Raw genomic sequence first — 22,645 nt, forward strand, 5'->3', positions numbered from 1 at the left:
ATAAAGCCATAAACTGTGGCGGTAGCTGGGCCAGGCATGCAGGGGTTATATGCTTCAGCGGCCCAAAGGCGACACATTTTACATCAATACCATTGTCATTCTGATGGGCTGTGGGGCAAGCAGCCGTGGGACGGGGAGGAGGAGGAGGGAGTGGAGAGAGGGAGATAGGGAGTGAAGGAGGAGGGTGGGATGCTTGTGATGGACTTAGCCTGAAGTAACCACGCATTTGATTCACATACAAGGAAACTGATCAGCACCAATGCAAACAAGATAACCCAGCAGAGATCAAACAAACCCAGTTGTAGTGATGATAATCTAGTTAAAAGTTTCATCTGAAGGCATTGTCAGGTGGCTATCACGGGAGGAATTACCATCAAAGATGCGAGCACTTCAGAAGCAACTTATCCCTGTAAATATCTTACTTAACATCGTGTTTTTTTTTAAGAATCCCTTTTTCTTTAAAATCAGGATTATTTTACTTCTAACTAAAGTGCAGGAAACATTTTTTTTACATTCTTGCCATGTGAATATTCAAACAGACAATTTCAGACCCGAGGAATTCTTGAATCAACACAATAGGAATGTGAGTGAACACTTATTAAAAATTAATATACAATCCTGGATAGATAACCTGATGGATTTCACAACATATTGAGAATGCGGCGACATATGGAAGCCAGCATTTCCTGGAAATCCTGTTTTCAAGTCAGAAAGCTCATCAACTGTCAGAATGACCTGTTTTATTGAGAATTTTGAGAATTCCTGATATTAATTACACAACTATGCACTGTGTTAATGCTTCTAATTATACCATAATCATGTATAGTAGACTTGTAGTTCATACTAGCTGTTACACAATGCTCATGATGTACCTATCAGCATAAATACTATTACATTTAAATAAATGCAATGTGTATATGTAGCAGTATTTGCACCGCACTTCTATATGTCTCGGATGGCTGTGGCTTGGGGGTGATGGTGCCTTTCCTGGAGACCTCTAGGGCATGAGTGGGGTGGTGAGGTTGCTCAGCAGGGGCTGGGAGCGTGCACTCTGCATCGAGAAGGCTCAGTGCCCGCCGCATGAAGAGAAAGCCCGGTGACCAAAGTCTGGAGGTCAGCGGTGGAGTGCCCCCTTCACCCGCCCCTTCTGTGTTTTAGTCTTCCTTAACAATGAAGATGGGGAAACAACAGTGACTGAGCAGCACTCAACCTACCGCCCTGTTTGAGAGGAGCGTCGGGGTTCTGTGGGGGGTAAATATGACAATAACTGATAGATTGCCTGGTGAAAGTTGTATGAGGCCTGCTCTCCAGTTGGTTGTGGTGGGGAGTCTTCTGTGCTATACCAATAAAGATGACTTTTCAATGCCTCAAGTCAAGATGCGGTATGTCATAGCGGTGCTGACATTGAGGCAGGTCTGTTTTCGATTATGAACAATGTCATGTGTTACGGCATCGTCAGAAATGTGCCGAGCTCAGCGCTGGGATTTGGATGACAGTTGCTGTGCCGGAGCGATAGACGGTGTGCAGGGCCAGGGATGGATTATGGGAATGTGACAGCGGTCTAATTTATGAGTGCAGGCAAAGGAATCAGTCTGCGGTTTGCATCTGAACAACATTGAAACCACGTTTCCCAGGTTGAGGCCACAAGTGCAGCGCAAACTGCCCAGAAAGGCAACGCGATTACAGGCAAAAACATTGGAGACTCAACAACAATTGCGGGGCATTTTGAGTGGTGGTGTTGTGGAAAAATTTCTGCAGAGGAAGACCTCGGTGTGCCTGTCCACATCAGGAGGGGGGAGACACACAGAGGTCCCCTACCGGGCTGGTTTCTACGGTGACCTGAGAAAGGCCGTAACCAGGTCCGGCTCTTTCTCAGGCCTAATCAGCGTATTACCACAAAGAAGGACATGTGTTCAGCCCCTCCACCCCCACTTCTTTGGCCTCCCTACTCAATCCGACCGGCATGGCTGGACACAGGCAGCCAATAAAACTAGGATTAGGAGGGTAACTACACACACTGGGCTGTAGCGAAAAAGTTTCTGAACACGCCCAATCCCGCCCTGCTCCCTTCACAAATTTCTTTTCTTCTCTGCATCTCATTGCTTCCATCTTTCACTTTATTTTACTTGCTGCCATGTTTGTATCCTTCCTTTCAGAGCCCTCACCCTGTAAGCTCTTCACACAATGGGGTGTCCAGAAATTACTCATTTTGTTGGAGTAGTTCAGCAAATTCCCAATGCCTCTTGCCCACCTCCCTCTTTGCACTCTGGATCCCGTGCTTTATGCTGTTATGATAATGAAATAAGCTCCATCACAATGACAAAGCTGCACATGTGTTTGGCTGTGTACGTGGAAGAGAGAATTTATGTGAATTAGCGCTCCTTTGCATAATTTCGCGTGGGTTCACACTGACCTATAATGCGTGCGAGATTGAAACCTTCCACTTTAATTTAACGTCCAGGAAACAGATTCTCGTTGGCCTCCATCTGTGAAGTAAGGGCCCGATTAATTAATACCTCATGATGATAACCTCAATAAGAGCTCAATGTGCAGTATGTTCTGTCTGTACAGGAAGTAAACTGTGTGTACTGTCTTGATGTGTCTGTCTTTTGGCAGCTTTGTGCCACTCGGTGGTGGAGCGATTGCCTCGTCTAACAGACCTTGCTAATGCTTCCTGGAAATGGAACAGTGTTAAAGATGATATCAGGGCCATTGTGAGGACTTTTTAAGTCGGGGGCAATGAGAACCATACTCTTAAATAAATCTTTTTCATTAGAGCAGCAAACACTTATCCCTTGGCTGTGTGAAGGGCACTATTGGTGTGTTTGAGCTGCTCAGCAAGGTCCCACAGGGAAGAGCCTAAACCCTCAGCGGTCTTCAGCCGGACACTGAGGCGGCCTAATTAAAGGGCACTTAAGCCCCACAATGTGTGGCGGTGCAGGTTGGAGTTGGTGGGGGTCCCCGGCAAGAGGGACAGAATTCATGGCACTCGTAGACAAGGGTGTCCAGGACAGAGGGACAGAAGAGGGCTATGTGCCAGAGACTTTGTTCACACAAGATGAAGAGTCAACAGCCTCCCCATCCCTCACCCCTCTTTAGCCATCCCCCCTAATAACCACCTTCTTCAGAGAAGCTGCAAACACAATGCTGTCCCACTCCCCTCCTCTTGCTCTCAATCACTGCTGGGACAATGAGGGGAACTCCCCCCCCCCAGCACCCTACCACCTTCACCATCCTTCTGCCTCTCCCCGACCCCCAAACAGACACTTCTTTTATTGAAATTCTTTGGTGTTCTAATCCTCCGCTTCCTCCAGGGGCAATAATGGACTCCCTGCGTCAGCCTTTTCCAGCGAGGCTATCATCCAAGCCTGCCTGGGTCACAAGTCCACCCCTCCTACTGGAGAAAATTACCCCGGCAGCCCATCCACAGGCCATAAAACCCCAACGCCACTGACCTTAAGAACATATCCCTGTTTGTGGGTAGATATTTCTGTATTTTCAGGTAACGTCTCTAAAGCATTGCTCCGATGCGTTAATTAAAGGTGCGACACTGATTTGCCCAAATCCTTTCTCTGCAGCACTTCCAGATTTTTATAATTCTTTTATTTTATTTTTCTCTTTTCACAGTCTCTATCAGCTTTTTAAAATTTGAACAATTTCCTTGTGGCTGCAATTCATTGAGATTCTGAACTCACGAGTTAGTAGATGTCTAGAAAGTGCTGGAAATACAAGATACTGGATGAACTAAAATGTAAACCCACAAATGTTCTCGAAGAAGTGATGAGTACAGATTATACTTTATATGTTGTGTAAAGCTCATACTTGCATTGCCTAGCCTTATAGTCTTGTTAACTTAATTTACTAAAGTGGAAACTTGGTCCTATGACATGAGTGCATTTAGACAGGCACTGAGTTCATTATATATAACAACTTCATTTTAAACACCTAAGAAGAGGCTCATTACCTCCTAAGTTTCTTTGCTGCTTAGAATGACAGAAAAAAGCGGGACTTAATTATGATAATTAATAATTATACCTCATATTATATCACTGTGCCTCCACAGTTGTGTCTTTAAGAGTAGAAGCACTCACAGTCCAGACTCCAGGATGGCAGCAACCAGTTCAAAGTGTGTTGATGGTGACATCTGCTGGTCTTCTACAATCAGACGCTGCTGTTTATCTGCATATTGCAGTCTGATGAGTGAAATATACAGGTGCAAAATACTCACTAATATTTATGGTATCAGTAGCAAGAGATGTACAAAAAAATGACTTTTTCAAACCTTGTAGAAGCAGAATTCAAACTGTGAAAGTTAAACTTGGGAGTCTTTTTTTAAATGAACCAAACTGACTGTGTATTCTTTGACTCATTTAGCTAAAACTGTGATATTATAACATTATCTGGTGCGATATACTAAAGAATGCTTTGAGTTTGATTTTTTTTTGCCACATCACAGAATATATAACTGCTTACAAATTTCATTCCTGATTTTATGACTAATGGAAGCTACATTAGTTTAATTTTGAAAAGGCTTTGATTTTTTTTCAAATTACACAGCAATATTTGGACTTGAAACAATGTAGGAAAAACAAAGAAGCATTCAACTAATTGTTTAAACAGCGCTATAACACATGATTTACATTTTTTGTAACAGCAACAAATATATATGGTGAAGTTCCTGGGTACATTTTTTTTCCCTGTCCCATTTTTTGTTAAAATGTTCTTCCCAGAATACACGCATGGAGCTACAGTAATGTCTGTAAAACTATGGATGATAATTGGATACAGATTTATGCCTCGAAAAAAATATTCCTGGCTAAAACCATGCAAAGAATTTACACTTGACCCGCATCTTAAGGGAGACATGGAAATATGAAATGCATCTCATCATTAAAAGCTCTTGTTACTGGCATGCATCCTATTAATGGAATCGCATTACATCTGAAAGACTTAGCTAAATGAGCCGTAGGCAAAACCCTAAGAGTAGAGAAGTGGAGTTTACAGAGGAATATGTCTAAACATCTGTTAGATTTATAGCTGTGGAGAAATGAATGCAACCGCACGACACCGAAGCTTTGATCTATCATCATCAGTGGTAACCAAAGTTGTAAGACAACTATTAAATGGTGCTCTGGACTAAACCAAAAGCTAATGATTTAAAATGGCATTTTAACATATAACAAAACCCGTTTTTCTTAATTACATTTTGTTATTAAGGTTTACCCACACCATCATTTGCACACTCGTGGTGAAATCACTGAAATACTCATCTCTTGGTGTCATACGTGCCCACATGAGTACTTTCATTATCTCCCTCCTCCTTATATGTATTTTATCAGTGTCATGTACTTGGTCATTGTTCCATTGCCAGAGATGATCTCACAGCACTGACATCCATAGTTCTCATTTGAGCAGAGCTCTAGGTTTACATATCTGACACAACTATAACTCCCAAGGCTATGAGCACACGAGACAGTCCACTGTCAGATGGCTAAACCCGTTTGATGCCACTCATCACAGGGGTACCCTTAGATACAGTAGGTGTCACATAACATTTCATACAAGCAGAGGACTGATGACCCCCTTCGCTTCAGGCTACTGTGGGCCAAAGTTAGTATATGGGTTTATCTTGGGATCTAGAATATGACACTGTTGATCTTTTGATTTTGAAACCACAGTATGATCCACGTTAGACATTTACTGTTGCCTCTAGCAAGGTCTCTTCTCATCTTGGCTACATGAAGAATCGAGAGCTTTCTTTTATGTGTGTGTATAAAGATTTTGCTGCCCACAATTTTGGAATTTATACCAGCTGTGAGAGCGTGGCTGAGACTGTTTTTGACTCTTTGTGTGTTACTGTGGCAAAATGCTAGCCTGTTGAAACCTAATGTAGTGTCTGTGGAGACTCACTGTCATTGGGATTTTATCAGAATATTCACTTTAATTCAGTTTTATTTATCTAGCACCAAATCATACCAACATTTACCTCAAGAGGCTTCATATTGTAAGGTAAAGACCCTACAATAATACAGAAAAAACAGCGAAAACCCCAATATTAAGATGACCTGCTTTGGGGAAATGCTTTGGCGACAGGGGAAAGGAAAAACTCCCTTTTAACAGGAAGAAAACTCCAGCAGAACCAGGCTTAGGGAGGAGCAGCCATCTATTGTGACCAGCTGGGGAGTGAGGGGAGGAAGACAGGACAAAGAAACGCTGTGGAAGAGAGCCAGAGATGAAATGTAACTAATAAGCAGCAGAGGATGAATGTATGGATTCATTGGTAACTTGTGATGTACAAATATATTTCAAGAATTGTCTAAAGACCAATTTCTGTAGCAGCTGGAGTCCATTGCAGGATGATCTCTAGATAATTTTGTGTTTTAATCTCTCTGTTCCATCATATATTTATAAAATGTTTGTTTTTCTAAAAAACAAAAACAAAAAAAATCAGAATCAGAATCAGAATACTTTATTGATCCCTGGGGGAAATTATTTTTTTGTTACAGTGCTCCATTATAAACCAACATAAACCAACATTAACAAGACAGACAATACGCTAACTAAGAATAGTGAAAATACAAGTCAGAAAAAAAAAGAATACGTAAGAAAAAAGAGCTAAACTAAGAGAAAAAGCAGGAGCGACTGTAACAGGCTGCACGCTGGTTGGCGCATGCGCACTATAAAAAAAACAGCCCTTCAACAGCTTCTCCAACTTAGGGCTGTGGGCGGCTAGAGCCTTACTCTGCTGACATCAGAATCAGAATCAGAATACTTTATTAATCCCGAGGGGGAAAGTATGGTGACCAGGTCCCTGCAATATTTTTTGTCCTTTGTCACGACATCCTGTAACTGTGACAGTGTGTAACATTTTGATTTAGTCTAGTTTTCAAAGGCACTGCTATCCAGTGGTTATGAACAAAGACCATCATCATGAATCATGTGCATGTTATCGTCACACTCTCTTGCTGCCTTGGCTACAGTATGCCAAACAGGGGAAAACAAACAGGGGAAGTCACCAAGTCTAAAGCTTTGCAGATTTCAGTGGAATATGATGGAAAATACCTTAAAGACAAGCAAATGCAGCAACAATAAAGACTATGAAGCTACTTATAACAGGATGACACTGGTGGAATTTTTTGCCTTTGTTATTGTAATTTTGATATTTCACATGGTGGTGAATAGCGACATGAAGTGAAACAGTGCATGTCAGTCTCACAAAGCTCCTGGGGCTAAAAACAAGAAGTGAAATGCAAATCTCAGTAGCTAGCTGGCTCCTTTTAGCTTATTCACAAGGGGATGCCACTGCACGACACATCAAATATGGTGCCAGATTGACAGATTTTTACTGCAGATGACCTTCCCGCCTCAACCCCTAGGGGATTTTTATCTTGTCACTGGCTCAAACTAGGCATACTTCCTTGTTAGGGGAATGTGGAAACAACTAAATTATGGAGCCAATGGCCAATCTAAGGTTGTGTTGCAACTGAAAGCCAATGATTATTACCGGACAGAACATTAACTTAACTTTTTACATTTATTGATAGAAGGTGTGTTAGAAGATGATGAAACAAATATTTTATGTTTATTGAATTTGCCTAAATTTACTCAGGGAACTGGGAAAATAGCATTTGACTAAAATGCCATATTATTTGTCCCTAATGTGCTAAATTCCAGGTCAATTCAGCACGAACGTAAAGGTGCTGCTATAAATGGATTTAGTATCATATACTTAACTGTAAGGCAATTATTTTATTAATAATACAATAATACAATTATTTTACATATATTTTTTAGTTTTTTGTGATCAGAACCACAACGTTTTTATTTATTTATTTAGATAGTTATTTTTGTTTGTTTAAAAATAAAAATATAAGCAATTTAATTGTATAAACTATATCTCCTCGTTTTAAAAATCAGGATTCTTGTTATTAAACGTAGCTTATAAGTGTCAATCGCTTTTCCCTGAGCTCCTCCTCTGCCCTGACGTCAGGGAGACGTAGCTACGTGTTTTCAGCGCACTCCGCTGTGATTGGCCAGATTAGCTCACGTGACTCGAACATGACGTATCACAGAAAATTGCGAGGAGCAAAAAAACTCCGCCGAAACGTGTGCCGAGAGAGAGCGACGATGACGTAACACCGTGGACCGTGCTGTGTTGTCACCAGCTGTTGGCTAAAAGAAGACGAAAGAAAAGTGGACGCGTCTCGATGGATTGCGTGCTCACGAGTGGACCGTAGGGCTTAGAGACACGTTCGGAACTGAAGGAGGGGAACCGGGCGACTAATGGAAGCCCCGCAGACTCATCAGCCGCGCAGGGATAGTATTAGTTACATAACTGAAGCCATCGATAACGGAAAAACTGTGATAACGGAGTAGTGCCCGTAAAGGTCGGAGTTGAAGCCATTTTTCTCTGCAGTAAGCACAATGATTTCATTAATTAACCCAACGCATTTGAACTTTTCTTGTTTTTTGCTGTTTTTGCTTCCATGCTTCACTTCAAGATCTTTTTAAGGATCAATTGTCTCCAGTGATGTTTCCAGACAACTTGCAAAAGAGCATGCTGGAATGATCAGCGCTTGCGACATTGTTTACTCTAGTCAATCAGTTGCTACTGAACCAGCAGACACCAGCTTTATTCACGCACAAGGCTACTTCTTAAAATGTGTAAATCTCATTTGATCATATTTTAATGTTTTCTTTATTTATACCACGGCAAAATGCATCTGATTGGCTTGCAGATGTCAGGTTAAAGCTATCATATAACCTACTGTTGCTTTATTGCAATACATAGTAATACATAGAAGTAATTCTTTTCCTTTATGCAGTTTCTTTTAAGGGCAACCAAGCTACATGATTCATTTTCTTTTAGTTGAGTTCACTACAGGTGTCTGTATAACCCTTTAAATATGACTGCTTACCATTAGAGGTTGTAGATGGTCAGAAGGTAACATCTTTGGTTTTTGTTTCAGGAGACAGTTACACAGTCTTACCGCCGCCATCATGAACGTGGGAACAGCACACAGTGAGGTTAACCCCAACACCCGAGTGATGAACAGCCGGGGTATGTGGCTGTCTTACATCCTGGGCATCGGCCTCCTTCATATCATCCTGCTGAGCATCCCCTTTGCCAGTGTGCCCGTGGTCTGGACCCTCACCAACCTCATCCATAATCTGGTTAGTGGGGTAGTGGTGTCCCTCAAAGGACCAGCACTGCCACAGTTTGCATTAACCTTTATTGACTAGGTCAAGTCAGGTCAAATCAAGTCGAGGGCACGTGCAGCACAGTAAAGAGGTTTAGGATGTGGTGAATGGGAGTAAGTTGAGAGCTGAGTCAGAGACACAACTGCTTGCTGCTTCACTGCTCTTAGACATGCCTTTGGTTAATGAGGTGATTCTTTAACAAGCTTCTTGTTTTTTGTTGTTGTTTTTTCATAGTTCCTTTTTTTTTTCTTTCCAACTTGGACAGGCCCACATTTCTTGAGAAGAGCGCAGTATTAACCACACCGTGATCCTGTTACACAAGTGAATTTGCTAGTTGAGGCATGGGCTGTTTCATCATGCAGCTTAAAAGTGTTCCTAATATTGAGAACACATCCGACTTTTACTTATGAGCTTTACAGTAGATTTAGATTTATTTTAAAAGAAGAAGAAGAGGAAGACCTTAGTAAGTTAACTTCCTGGAAGATTTTGTACTGAACGAAGTTTACTCTTGTATTCACATATCAATAATCCACTAGTGTGGCAATCATGTGGCAACAGTGTTCTGTTTTTCCCCTTCTCTGTAGTGCATGTACCTGCTTCTTCATACAGTCAAAGGGACACCTTTCGAGACCCCTGATCAAGGCAAAGCTCGCCTCCTTACACACTGGGAGCAGATGGACTACGGTGTGCAGTTTACGGCTTCACGGAAGTTCCTCACCATCACACCTATTGTTCTGTAAGTTGCATTCCTCTGCTTTTCTGTTTAATGCGGCTTTTTGAGGACCGCAGAAAAACCATAGAGGACAATGTAATGGGACAATACCTTAAGCAAGTATGTTAGGTCTAAGGAGAGTGTAGACAGGAAATGACAACCAGAGTAGGTCATCAGTTCTCTGACAAGGACACGTCTCACTACCGTGTCATCCATCAGCACTTTTGTGTGTGACAGGCCTAAAGCAAAAGCAGCTCTCTTTGAATGAACCTGTGTGTTTGTGGCTTAACCAGAATGCCAGTACCTTTTATTCAGAGTGAACTTGCACACACTTATACCTCAGTGGAAAAATATATGCTGCATTATAAAATTCAGCGCTTATTTTCCTTTGGTGTGAGTGTGGATTGATTAGCATGCACGCTGCTCCCTTATTAGCCAAGCCTGCAAATTGAGAAGGGGCACAGTGGTTGCAGAAGTGCCGCTTGCTGCTTTCTTGGCCTTTTTCTGTCCTTATTAACCACCACAGTTCAGTTTACAGGAAGCACTCTGCTTCCCCGGGGTTTATTTGCCAGCTCAGCACGAACATTGTAGCGATAGCGCTTTTGCAGGTGTGGACTTTGTTTTTGCACTTATTTAAAGGGGCTCTTCGTCATTTTGTTTTGCAACCACTGCCAGCAGGAAGAAGTGAGCGGTCAGTCTTTAGACTCCAGATGTAATGGCTACACATCTGCTGAAATCTTCTGGGAGTGTTTTTGTACATGTCCTTACCTGTTCCGCTGAGAGCAGGAAATGCAATTCATCATTCTCACTTAACAAAAATCCCTTACTGCCACACCTAAAAGTGCGACTCATATTAAATCAGCATAGTTTTATTTATTCCACCATCTCACCAGGATTAACACAACTCTGCAAACATACAGCCAGCACACAAGCCGAGTTTATATACATGGATGTGGTATGTCTGTGGTTCTTTTGTTTTTTTTCACGGGGCCATAATAAAAATGATAAATAATCAATAAAACAAGTGTAGGACCACATGACGAAGAACTGTGAAATCAGATGCACACATTGCTGAATTCTGGTAAACTCTATAAGCAGCCGTTTGTTTTTACTTCTCATATTTTACTTTGGTTTCCTCTGAGGTTACAATAAAAAACTAGCTTAAATCTTCCTCATATGCCCCACTGCACTCATGAAAGATGTTGAATTATCTTTTAAATAGAGACTCTAGACTTTACAATCATTAGAATCTTAATATGTATTATATATTATGTCTCCAACCTCAAACTTTTATACCTCTATTGTGCAGACCCACTACTTTTCCTTTTTATGGTGTCGCAGGCCGGGTTGAATTGTGGCCGAAGGTTCAATTCTACAAATAATTTTTCAGATTGTTGCAAGTTGAAAAATTTCTGTGATAAACAGAAGCTTTATAGATATGTTGATTAGGTGTCATCACTGAATGTAGAAATATTGAATAGGTAATAGAATATTTACTATTTATGAACAAATATATTGTGTTATACATGAAATCTAGCCTTAGATCTTTAGACCATTCTAACCACCCCAAATGCAAATGAAAAAAAAAACGTTTATTGATAACGAGACAGAGCTTGACCAGAGACTGCAGTGTGTGGAAGGCCTCTTGAGGCCTCTTGAGGATGGGCAGTGGCTCCTGAGCCAGTTAAGTCCCCTGAAACCTCTGAGAGAGGATGACAGACAGAGGAAGAGGGGAGGGAGAGCAAGGAGAACAACTGCTGTGTGGGACAAGTGGGCATCTGTAGATAAGCCTCAAAAGGGAATGTTTATGTGGTCCTGCTCGCGAACTTCAGATAAATCATCTCATATTCATAAACCACTTTAAGTGTTTTATCTGCTTCTCATCCTCGTCAAAATTGGAATCATCAGTTAGCCTAACATGCATGCTGGGATTAAATTAGATGGACTTAGATTCGACTTTTTAGCTTGTTGGTGCTTGGAAGCCTAATGTAGATTTAGGCTTACAGATTCTCATATCAACTCATTTGCTCATTACCAGTGTTGTAATTCTGTTGTTTGGCACGTTAAAATGGTCTCACAGGACAACTGCTGGCACAGCTTTTGGGAGTTAGGAAACATCTGGGTGTGATTGGCAGAATAAAACTAAGTGAAAGGTTTTTTTTATACATAAAGTGACATTTTATAAAGACATTGTGGTTTTCTTCAGGCTTTTAACGGACTGCCTTGCTTTCACACCAGCAGAGAGAAATCTAGACATAAGCTTTATGTCCTTTGCTCATTGTAATCTTCTCCTTTTTTGTGCCTATTCTTGATTCAGGTATATATTAACCAGCTTCTACACCAAATACGATCGGGCCCATTTTGTTGTCAACACTGTCTCCTTGCTCACGGTACTCATTCCCAAGCTGCCCCAGCTGCACGGTGTGAGGATCTTTGGGATTAATAAGTACTGACACGGCAGAAGAGGACACCTCCTTCCTGCGTCCCTGTGGACTGCTGAGAGCACACAGAGTATCAAGCTTCTGATTTGGCTGCAGAAACATTGGGATCTGTGGTCGTTTGGCGCCTCACTCTGCAGAGCAGCACTCTAAATAAAGCCTATTGAGCATACTGCCATGGTACCAAACCCCAGGACGGAGACACAAAACACTAGAGAGCACAAAGGGAAAGTGTTCAGTTGTGATTATTTGTGGAAAATCTTCTTTGAGCCTCGTGATTTTTCCAGAGACATTTTAAAAGGATTTCTCAAAGTATTGTGTACATTTCTGTAGACGTTCTCAAATGTGACAAGTGCCGGGGGAACGGGACAACGTAGTTGTACAAATGTGGTGTGCCATTTTACACTACTGGCACACTGAGGCAGTAATCAAAGTTATTTTGTATGTAATGATACGCTGCTGTATTTATTCAGCTTCACTCTCGCGTGTAGCTTCGTCTTCCTTGAGGTTTCTGAGCTTAGAGGAGAGCAACAATAGTTTAATGAAATGGTAGGGGACCTGTGAAGTGCAGCGGAAGCGAGACACAAGAAACCACGAGATTTTATATTTAGCCCTCGCTGTTCTGCTCAGGGCCAAGATTGGGAAGTTAAGCAGCCTTTATTTTTATCTGACCATTTCCTTATTTGGACACCTCTTGTCCTGGTTTGTGCGCTGCAAACCTCCAGTCTGTGTGCAAAAGCACTCGACTGATCTGACTTATCCAAAGGTCCTGCAGTCTGGCTCTGGAGATGGGCAAAATATGTTCACACATGTTTGTTCCTGCTCTGTAAAAGTACTCAGGATCTGGTATGTTGAGCATGAGTCAGCTGTGTCTGCAGCTCAGACCAGTCAGCAGATTGCATACTGAGTTCTACGTTTATTAGGTACGCTTTGTGCAGTCTGATGCACTGTAGCACGGATGCTTTCATTTACCTAAGAATTAAAAATCCTCCAGAATGATGAAAACAATGCAACAATAAAGCACTCAGGACAAAGATAGAAAAATAAACCCTTGCAAAGCGGGATTAATCACTTTATCTGCCAGCTGTAGCTGCCATTTTTCTTTAATGCTTTCTTCATAAAGCATCCTGATCTGGATCTGGGCCAGATATTTGGTACAAAAATGACTTTTCAAAGGTTTGAAAAATGAATTTAGGATGTGGTGTGCTTCATTTCTCTTGCATTACATTGGGTGGAGTTGCAGGTGAGGATTGTTAGCAGGTTCCATAACATCAATTTTACTGACTTATTTTATGGCTGTGCTTTATTCTCCAGTGTAAGATTTTGATTAGGTAGAAGTAAACTTGTTAATATGGGATAGAAATGTCCAAATCACCCTCTGGAATGTATTTCAAAATTCTCCTCAGAGAGCCGGTATTCGTTTACGTTAAGCCTAGTTTTGATCCTGAATTCGGGGAAAAAATAGCCAAGCAGTAGTCAAACAGTGGCCTAGGGCTTACATTCAATATCACCTTAGGTAGTTTTTAATGGAGGATGCTTCTGGCTACTTGAAGTCTAGTTTTCACTCTTGCTCTTCTGTAACTACCTGTCTCATGAACTGCTTTAGATTACACTTTTTTATCATGTTTTTAGCTTACTCCGTCTCCCGTTTGATTGTTTTCTGAAATTAGCTGGTGCTGGAAACGAGGCTAATGAGAACAGTTTGTGGACTGAAAGAAAAAGGATAGAAAAAGGAGACACTAAAGAAAATAGCTGCATAAGATTTTTAAAGTAGGTACGATCCAGATCTTTTAAGAATATCAAGTACTTCCTCGTCATCTGATTGAAATCTCCACTTCTACTAGTCCTGTGTGCTAAAAGAGGTCATTGCATTACAGTAAAAACGCTGGTTGCTATTTTCGGAGAAATACAGTGAAAGTGCATCTTTTCAAATCCGCCATGTTTCTTCGTTTTCATTGCGTTTGTCAGTGAAAGGCCAAAGCAGGCCTCATCGTAAGCATTCAGGGTCTTTGAGTTACTGTGGGCTGTGTATCACGTGCACAACAGTGCTTTGATTCAGTTACACAAACAGTTGTCTTGACCTGATTTGTCTTTAAGAAGACACAATTCATATATGTTTGTCAAAATTATTGCCAGGTTTCATTTTTCCCGGAGCAAAAACCGCAGATGGCCAGAGCTGGAAAATGAATACAGACTATGGTTTGAAGAAGCATCATTTCATATTTGACCTCTGAAATTGATAAATGGTACTGATTAGTTGGGGACAGGCAGAGAGGGAATGAAACATGAGCTCAAACATGGATTTCGTTTAAAGGTGACTAAACTGTATAATAGTTCATCTTAATTCTCATTCGAGGTAAAATTATGTTTTACATTTCTTCTTTTGAACTCAATTTTACGATACCAGATGTTCAATCAGAGGGGAACGTCTATTCTGTGCTGGGATACGAGGATCCATTCAAATCTGTTATGAATTGAAAAAATAAAAATGTATAGATTAATAGTCAAACCACTATTGTGCCCTTTAGCAGTAGTAGAAGCAAGAGCAAGTATAGATCTAATATTTAAAATGACTTAGAGTGGCAGCGGTAGTAAATGTAGCAGATTCATATTTTCCTTAGATTTGTGGTTCACGCTGTCACTGCAAAACATGAAAACATTCATTTTATTAAGTGTGTTAAATTGGAAAAAAGTAATAAATGAATCAAACATGGATCATAGAACCAAAGAGTTCACGTATGTGTACATAATAGTTGATCTGCCCGAGGCTTCATCATGTTTTCAGATGTATTCTTACTCTAAAGGGCTTCATTGTAAGACTCGCTACAGCACAAGATGACAATGCATTTACTTTTTTTTTTATCAGACTGTTTGAGAACATCGGATAAACTGAATGTTGATTAAATGTGAAAAGTTGCGCTTGTAGCTCCTGGTTTGATTTTCTTTTTTTAAAAAAGTGTACTTGCTTTGTTTTTGAAGGACATTGCGAAGCCATTTTCTGTAAGAGCGCTTGACTCTAAATACAATGTTTTTCAAGCATCATCTCAAAATCCTTCATTGTTGTACTGCGTATTTGTGCCGCCGTGTCCTCGTTTTCTGGCGTTTAATTAAAATGCAGAAAATGTGTTGGATCTGTAAAGGAACTGGTAATACGAAGCATTGTGCTCGTCATTTTTTGTGTGCTTTTCAGTATGTACAACAGGCACAACATGGTGTGAGACAGCCTCTCCTGTCTTGTTGTGGCTGTGCTTAACTTTTGTTTGCACATCCAGGGCTCTCAAGAAGGTTGAGTGTTGACTCTAAACACAGATGTAAGCATCAGATGGATTACTGCTCATCAAAAAGAGAAAGGCTGTATTTAGGACACCTTTTTCAGTGACTACAATGTACTGACATGCCTCCTCCATGACGTGTTTGCAGGAGTTTAGTTCAGACTTTTAGGTTGCTTAACATTATGACTAGTTAGTCCTTACAGTACAATAGAGTTTGCACAAAAGGAAAAATGAAAATTGTACTTAATAAAAGTAGGAAACACTTTCAGAATTGTGCATAGATGTGATATTTTGTGCTATATTCTGTACTTTGTCTTTGCAGGTACAAGGGTTTGTAGAAAATGCCTGAGAGTAGTAACTCTTGCAATGCACCTCCTGAAAGCTGTGCAGTGCATCAGGTTATTCAATCTGAATGATTGTCCTAAACTCTGCAGCTTGAAACAGTACTTCTTTGTACTCTCTGTCAACTCTACCTGATAGTAAACCTATGCATCAAATCAAAAATTAAATCTATGGTCTTCATTTCCCCCATTGCAAGCTGATACTGACGCTGTACAGTGCTCACCCTGTTAAACAACACCGGGGGCTGTTTAAACATTCAGTAAGCGAAAGTAACAGTGAGGTATTACGAGGCAGTAAATTAGCAGGGCGTCACACATTATATGAAAGCAATCAAATGATTTAAGTCATAACAATATAAATCCTCATTTTAGGGGCAAAATAAGCTTTTTATTTGGTGTTAAGCAGATATGCAATGGCATCCCACCCATTTATGTTGAATAGATTTTGAAGTCTTCTTTAAACATGAGTTGAAATCATGATTTAAGTTATACCTAGGAGGTAAATGTTTCGTCCAAACATTGTATTTTTTTGATAGAAATAGTTGAACGACTTGTTCTTTGTTGCTCATATCCTAGTACTACATCAGTAAAATCCAGTATGTTGATCACGTGCTTCTTTTTAATGATGACTACTACCCGATCTTCATGCAGACGTGCCCCCCAGTCGTGACATTTATCACAATTACCTGTATGTGTTTTAGCATAAATTTGCATAAAGGCCTTCTGTGTTGTTATGCTACAAAAAATAAGAGGAACTTAAGATGAACAAAACTATATGAAAATTAGCATTATTTTAAAAGGCCAGTTACCTTAAAGCAAAAACAAAGCTGTATCGGGACTAACTCGTTTAAGATGACAGACGCAGTAAATGGCTTTTTAATTATTGTAAGGAGGACAAATGTCAGGCAACAGGCAGAGGTTTAGGAAAATCAGTGCAAGTGTTACAATAAAAACAGTGCTTTCTTTTTTTAAAAGTATTTTTATAAGCCTAAAACTACAGTGAGGGTAATTCCTCTACATTTTTTATTGCAGTTAGTTTTCTAGTTTCTAGGTCTAGTTTTTCTTTTAGTTAACTAAAATCCTTTTTAGTTTTAGTGTTTAGTTTTAGTTAACTATAATAACTTTTCCTGAAGTCTGAAAAACTTTCCACTTATCCAGTTCTGTATTGCAGGGAGCCTGTCCCAGCTGTCATAGGGAATGGGACAGCACACCACCATGCTTCCCAGTCTGAAAGCTGTGGCTCTCAAGTATTGCTTTACTTTTAAGGGCTTGATGATAATAATGAATCTATTCTAAAGTTTTTGTCTCAGGATGCTTTGGCTCATCTTGCTATTTTCATATTCTTTTTACACTCCATTTGAGGCCAAAGAGACCAGTGCATAGGGCAAATGTGAATGTGTGACCCAGAGTTTATGCAAAAAAAAAAAACCCATACGTATAGAGAATTCTGCAGTTAAAAAACACAAAACAAAAACAAATATGCTACAGTAAGTACACCTGAAAAAAGCCAGTCTGTATTTCTACAGTAGAGGGCAGCAAATAGCTGCCATTGACCTTAATATGAGGAGACGTTCTGCCTCTATAAATAGAAAAACCTCAAGGCGGAGATTATTGGTCTTTCTCTCTTTTTGTCAAGAGGTTTTCTCTTCTCTGTTCATTCACTTATTTACGCTGATTTACAGTGTCATAGAAATGTAACGACTTCTTTCTTCTCATCGCTCTCCTCGAAAAGGTGTTAAATTTGTCTGACAGTTAACACTTAATCCAAGCTAACATTTGTCATTTTGTATGGACGCGTGAACGTAAATTATAAAAAAATATTTGTTTGCACAGGAAGTAAAGGATGTAGATATCTGCCATGTTAAACATACGCAGCGTGAAGTAAAAATATCGGAGCTGTTTATTTATAGTGTCAACATTTATTTGATCCTTTTGTTTCATGTTGGGAAATCAATACCTTGTAGTTCCAGTCAATGAATATCAGGGTTTGTCTTATTTTGGGATTTACTACACAACACTGTACTGCACTGTATATGCTCATAAAGTCAGAGGAGTCATGTCTCACAGGGTGAAAGTTATCGTACTGAATCACTGATTAAATCTGATAAAGATATATTCTTACAGCTTGAACCTTTATTGCTCAACCAAGTCATAAAATTACTATATTGATATTAGTTACTTGTCCAAGTTAGTTTGTTATAGTTATTTAACCGCTCTAACCCTTTTAAGATTGTTTAATTGAAATAAAAACAATCATTAAACTTTGCAATATTTTTATTTGTAATATTTATTTACATAAATTCCATTTTTTCCCCTACCATCTCAAAACTGGCCACTGAGATTTACCGAGGGCCTCAACCAACTACAACAGAAAAGTGCTGCTCACATGTAAATGTAACAATTTAGAATAACACTCATTTGAAGCTTATTTAGTTAATGAATGTTGTTACCTTTAATGTATGTTATTTTTTGATGACAGAAACCACATTTCTGCAGAATGAGAAATCTTACTTTTAACATATTTTATTGTTATTTTGAACATTTTATTTGTTTTTATTATTTTAGAAGTACCGCTAATTAACGTGAATTAAGATTTTTAGTAACTGAATATATTTAGAGGATGCAAGACTCAAAGATATAATGTTAAGATTTGATGTAAAGTAAAAAAAAGTATTTTCAGTTGTGAAAAATGTGTAGAAAAACACATCTCTTATGAAAGTGCACTCATCCTCCTTAGCACCTCTGACTCCTAGAACCAACAGATTTGAAATTTTCTGTAATATATTCTGAAATATGTTGTGTTTTGACAGCCTTTTACACAGAATGAAACACACAAAACAGTTTTTATGTCTCGTTGCATAAGACACGAGCTAATATTTGTGTACCTGGTGGGAACATTATGTGTCTATTTAACATTTTCACAACCTCAAAACAATTCGTATCAATTTTGTATCAAAACTAAACTTAAATATGTTTGTTTAATCTTTAAACAGTAGCTAGGTCTGATCTAGACGTATGATAAAGTTTTCCTTTTGAAATTTACTGTAACCTGATTTTAGATTTGACAGTATTTACTATTTAGAGATCTTTTAAACCTGCTATCATCAGAAAATTAAACATTCACTTTTCAAGCAGGTTGAAGGAGACATATTTTTAAAAACCGTGATTGGCTGACCAGATTTAACCGAGAAAATGTGATCTGTGGATGTCAGGTGGTGGGCAGTGATCACCTTATGATTACTTATGTGTCTCATGCCTGTTTTCTTGCACTGCTGCAGAAATGTAAATGAATATGTCTGAAACATCTATGAAACCCAATGACCCTCTGATCTTGTATGCATGTTTAATTTCCCCTATTTTATGTTAACTCACAACTTCAAAAATAGGCTTTTGCTCATCCCACAGAGGCAGCATGTCTGCCTTTTTCTTTGGAGGAAAACAAAGTCACATGACTGCCAAACAACCAACAACCTCATTAAGTATGGATGACTTCCCGACCAGAAATGCAGTGCGCCCATCAAGCCCTCTGCAACCGAGGGGGCACGTGTCTCCTCAAATTGAACATTTTGAAATATGCATGCTCCATGTTGTGAGGCTCCCACTGCGTGCGCTTGGTCTTCCTGTGGATGTGACAGTGCTGGGTCTCATAAAACACAATGCACTCGAGATTCATTTCTCAGCTGCCCTGCTGTGACCTTGACAAGCTTCCACCAGATAATAATGTGTTGATCAAGGGTGTTGAGAGTTTCATGTCATAGGGAAGAAGGATGTCTTGATGTGCGGAAGTGGTTAACTATAAATAGAATCAAACAAGACCTGGATCAATTAATTATGAGCTCTGGATTCCCCGCAGGGTCTTTGAGAAAGCCAAGGACGGGACGGACAACAGGAGACGACGTCCCTGTAAACACTGCCCTGCTGCCATTGAAATGCACCGTGGGGTTTAAAGAGTTTGCCCCTAGACTTTCTTAAGGTCTCTCTACAGTTTAATGACTGCTCTGTCAAACTCTATAAAAGGTCACATTCATAGTGAACAAAAACTATTTATGTTTATTTTCTCATACCTGAAAAAAGCGATTTGAATATGAAGTCCAGTAATGAGCTGGTGGGGTTAGTCGCCATTGTATCATATGACAAAAACAGGAGTTTGGACGTTCTTCCTGCACCTCTGTGGGTTTTCTGCAGGTACTCCAGCTTGTTCACTCAGTCCAAAGAAATGCATGCTAGGTTAATTATAACCTGTGTTAACCTGTTAACCTATGTTAGTACTAGGATGGACTGCCAGTCCATGGTGTACCACACCACTCTGCCTGTGTCAGCTGGAATAAGCTCCATGGGAACCTAGTATGATAGACACTTGAGCAAAAATGGATGGATGATATAATTAACAGATTGTGGGGACAGCAGTTTAAGTAGTGACCCAGACTCTTTCAGGTCATTTTCCCAGCTCTTCCGGGGGGGATCTGAAGGTGTTCACAATCCAGTCTTTCCAGTTTACCAACAGAAAAAAAATTCTCAACCTATTGCTATGGGAGAGGCCCGCCACCCTTCAGTGGAAGCTCAGTTTCACCACCTGTATCTCATTCTTTCACGCAAGAGGATAAAAAACTGCAACTTCAGCGGTGGAGGCATTCCAGCATGAGTCAGAGTCTAGTCATGATGTGGCTGTGGGCTGTCAGGAGACATTCTACATCTCTACACTAAAAGTGGGATTGTTGTGACATTTGATTTTGCTGCAGGAAGCTTTGTTGTTCGAGTTTCAGCACCATCCAGTTTTGAAGCGAGTTGTTACTGGAAGCCTCTGTAGCATTAAAGCTGCTCGACACTTATTTGGATACGAGTACATGAAAGTTAAATAAAAAGTCAATGAATGATGTATTAATTTGTCAATTATTACTTTTCTGATTGAATAACCAGGTGGTTCTTACTCCTATAATCCCATATTGTTAAAGCTGCTGGTATGTCAAGACGTCCTTCTGCTTTCACTCCCAAGTCATCGATCTTTAAGATGACCAAGCACCTTTGGGTAACTAAATGTATCCAGCAATTAAAAGCAAAACCCCCCAAAAAATCACTGGGAAAAAAGTGAAACTGAGTGCTATTGTCCCCTGGCTGATAATTATTTCTTGTGCGTGAAGGCAATGATGCAATGTCCATAATAGTGAGATGCATCTGAAAACACAGCATTATGTGAAGCCCCCCAAAAAGAATATGCTGGAAAAGCACAAATCTGTGTATAACTATGATATAAATGTCAATAAACAACTAAGATGTCCAACTATTTATTTTTTATGTAACTAGATCATCATTTTTAAAGTACAATAATTTTAAAAAAACCCAAACAACTATTGAATATTTTAACAAAAAGCCCTTAAAAAGTCTTAAATGTAATTAGGTGCAGGAACACTGGGGGATGTGCTTAATCAGATGAGCCTGGATGAGCCCCATAAACACGTTAACACACTCACTGATCTAAATCTGACTCTTGGCTGGTTATAAATTCCTCTTGTCTGTCTTCCCGCTCATAACAAAAAAATGAAAATGAATAAACTTGTAATAAAGAACCTCGAAACAAAAGTGTTTAACTCAAGTCTGAAACCCACTTTTGTGCCTTTATAGACGAGGGCGTCCGCAGTGACGCCTTCAGATGACGAATAGTTTTTGAGCATGAGCTGTCTGGCTTATGTGGCAACTCATAAAGCCTTACCCAGATCTATCACATGCACTATGAATATTCATAAACTGTTCTTGTTTTACATTATTAACATACTCATTCCACCCAATAATAAGATTTATGATGGCTTTGTGACACTCAGAGTTTAAAACCAGCAGTGGAAAATTTGCTGGTCACCATGGTAATGCCACATAAATTAAGAAAATGCTCCAGAAATGCTGCAATAAATAAAACACATCACGGCTTAAGAGACTGCTCTAATTAGATTTAACTTCACTGCAATTTAGCGCTGCACTGCTGGGTATTAAGCCATGACTAAATCTGAACACCCCTAATTAATTACCTAGGGCTTACTGAGCATCTTGTGCTTGCTTTGTATTTTTGTTTTGTTTAGTTTTATTTTGCCTTTTCAAGGACGGTCAGCTGTATTGTTCTCCCTCAGTCTTTGTCTGCGGCTGTGTTCGCTTCTGTCGTGTTGTTATTCTCACATTTTGTGGAGAAAAGAGAAAACATGGAAGGGTGAGCTAACAGAGGAGGAGACAGGAGGGGAACAGTGTTTGTGGGTCACTCAAAATTGCGTGACTGAAGGCATTTTCAGGTCTGAGCAGAATTCATTAAGACCAACAAAAATAGAAAAAGCAACAAAACAGTCTTTTTTAATAGTGGACATAAAGAACATAACTCTATAAAATAAAAATACAGATTGCAGGAATCCCTCCTCAGCTGTGTTATTGTGGATAACTGCTACACAAACACACAAGCCCGGTTGAGCAATTTAAGTTAATACAACCAAGCTGTGAAAGCTACAATAAGGTTGATGTCTGCACCGGCAGATTACCAGCTACCGTGTTAACATAATGAGAAAACTAGATGCATTTGCGGTATTGTTTAATAGAAAAAATGTCCTTGCACTTGCACTGTATGGTGTTTTTAGGAGGCACCAAACCTTACTCTGCCTGTAGTAAAATAAACTACAGATTCCTGTTAGCAGCATGTAGAATAAATAA

At 39.8% G+C, this 22,645-nt stretch overlaps 1 protein-coding gene across 1 annotated transcript; it reads left to right on the plus strand.

The window, feature by feature from the left end:
- The first annotated feature begins 8,046 nt into the window (after window positions 1-8,046).
- ormdl3 (ORMDL sphingolipid biosynthesis regulator 3) lies at window positions 8,047-16,127 on the plus strand. Its single transcript, XM_040014335.1, has 4 exons — window positions 8,047-8,415; window positions 8,970-9,174; window positions 9,786-9,937; window positions 12,231-16,127. The coding sequence occupies exons 2-4, from the start codon at window positions 9,001-9,003 to the stop codon at window positions 12,364-12,366; spliced, it is 462 nt and encodes a 153-aa protein (XP_039870269.1). The 5' UTR covers window positions 8,047-8,415; window positions 8,970-9,000; the 3' UTR covers window positions 12,367-16,127.
- The last annotated feature ends 6,518 nt before the right edge of the window (window positions 16,128-22,645 follow it).

The sequence above is a fragment of the Simochromis diagramma genome, unplaced genomic scaffold, assembly GCF_900408965.1.
Source record: "Simochromis diagramma unplaced genomic scaffold, fSimDia1.1 OVJJ01000669.1, whole genome shotgun sequence".
In the NCBI taxonomy this organism is placed as follows: Eukaryota; Metazoa; Chordata; class Actinopteri; order Cichliformes; family Cichlidae; genus Simochromis; species Simochromis diagramma.

Bases quoted from the DNA above. Each gene is read 5' to 3' on its own strand.
- ormdl3 (XM_040014335.1), top strand. From the start codon at position 9,001: ATGAACGTGGGAACAGCACACAGTGAGGTTAACCCCAACACCCGAGTG. The intron at 9,175-9,785 runs GTTAGTGGGGTA...CCTTCTCTGTAG, and splicing joins CCAACCTCATCCATAATCTG to TGCATGTACCTGCTTCTTCA. The intron at 9,938-12,230 runs GTAAGTTGCATT...TTCTTGATTCAG, and splicing joins ACCATCACACCTATTGTTCT to GTATATATTAACCAGCTTCT.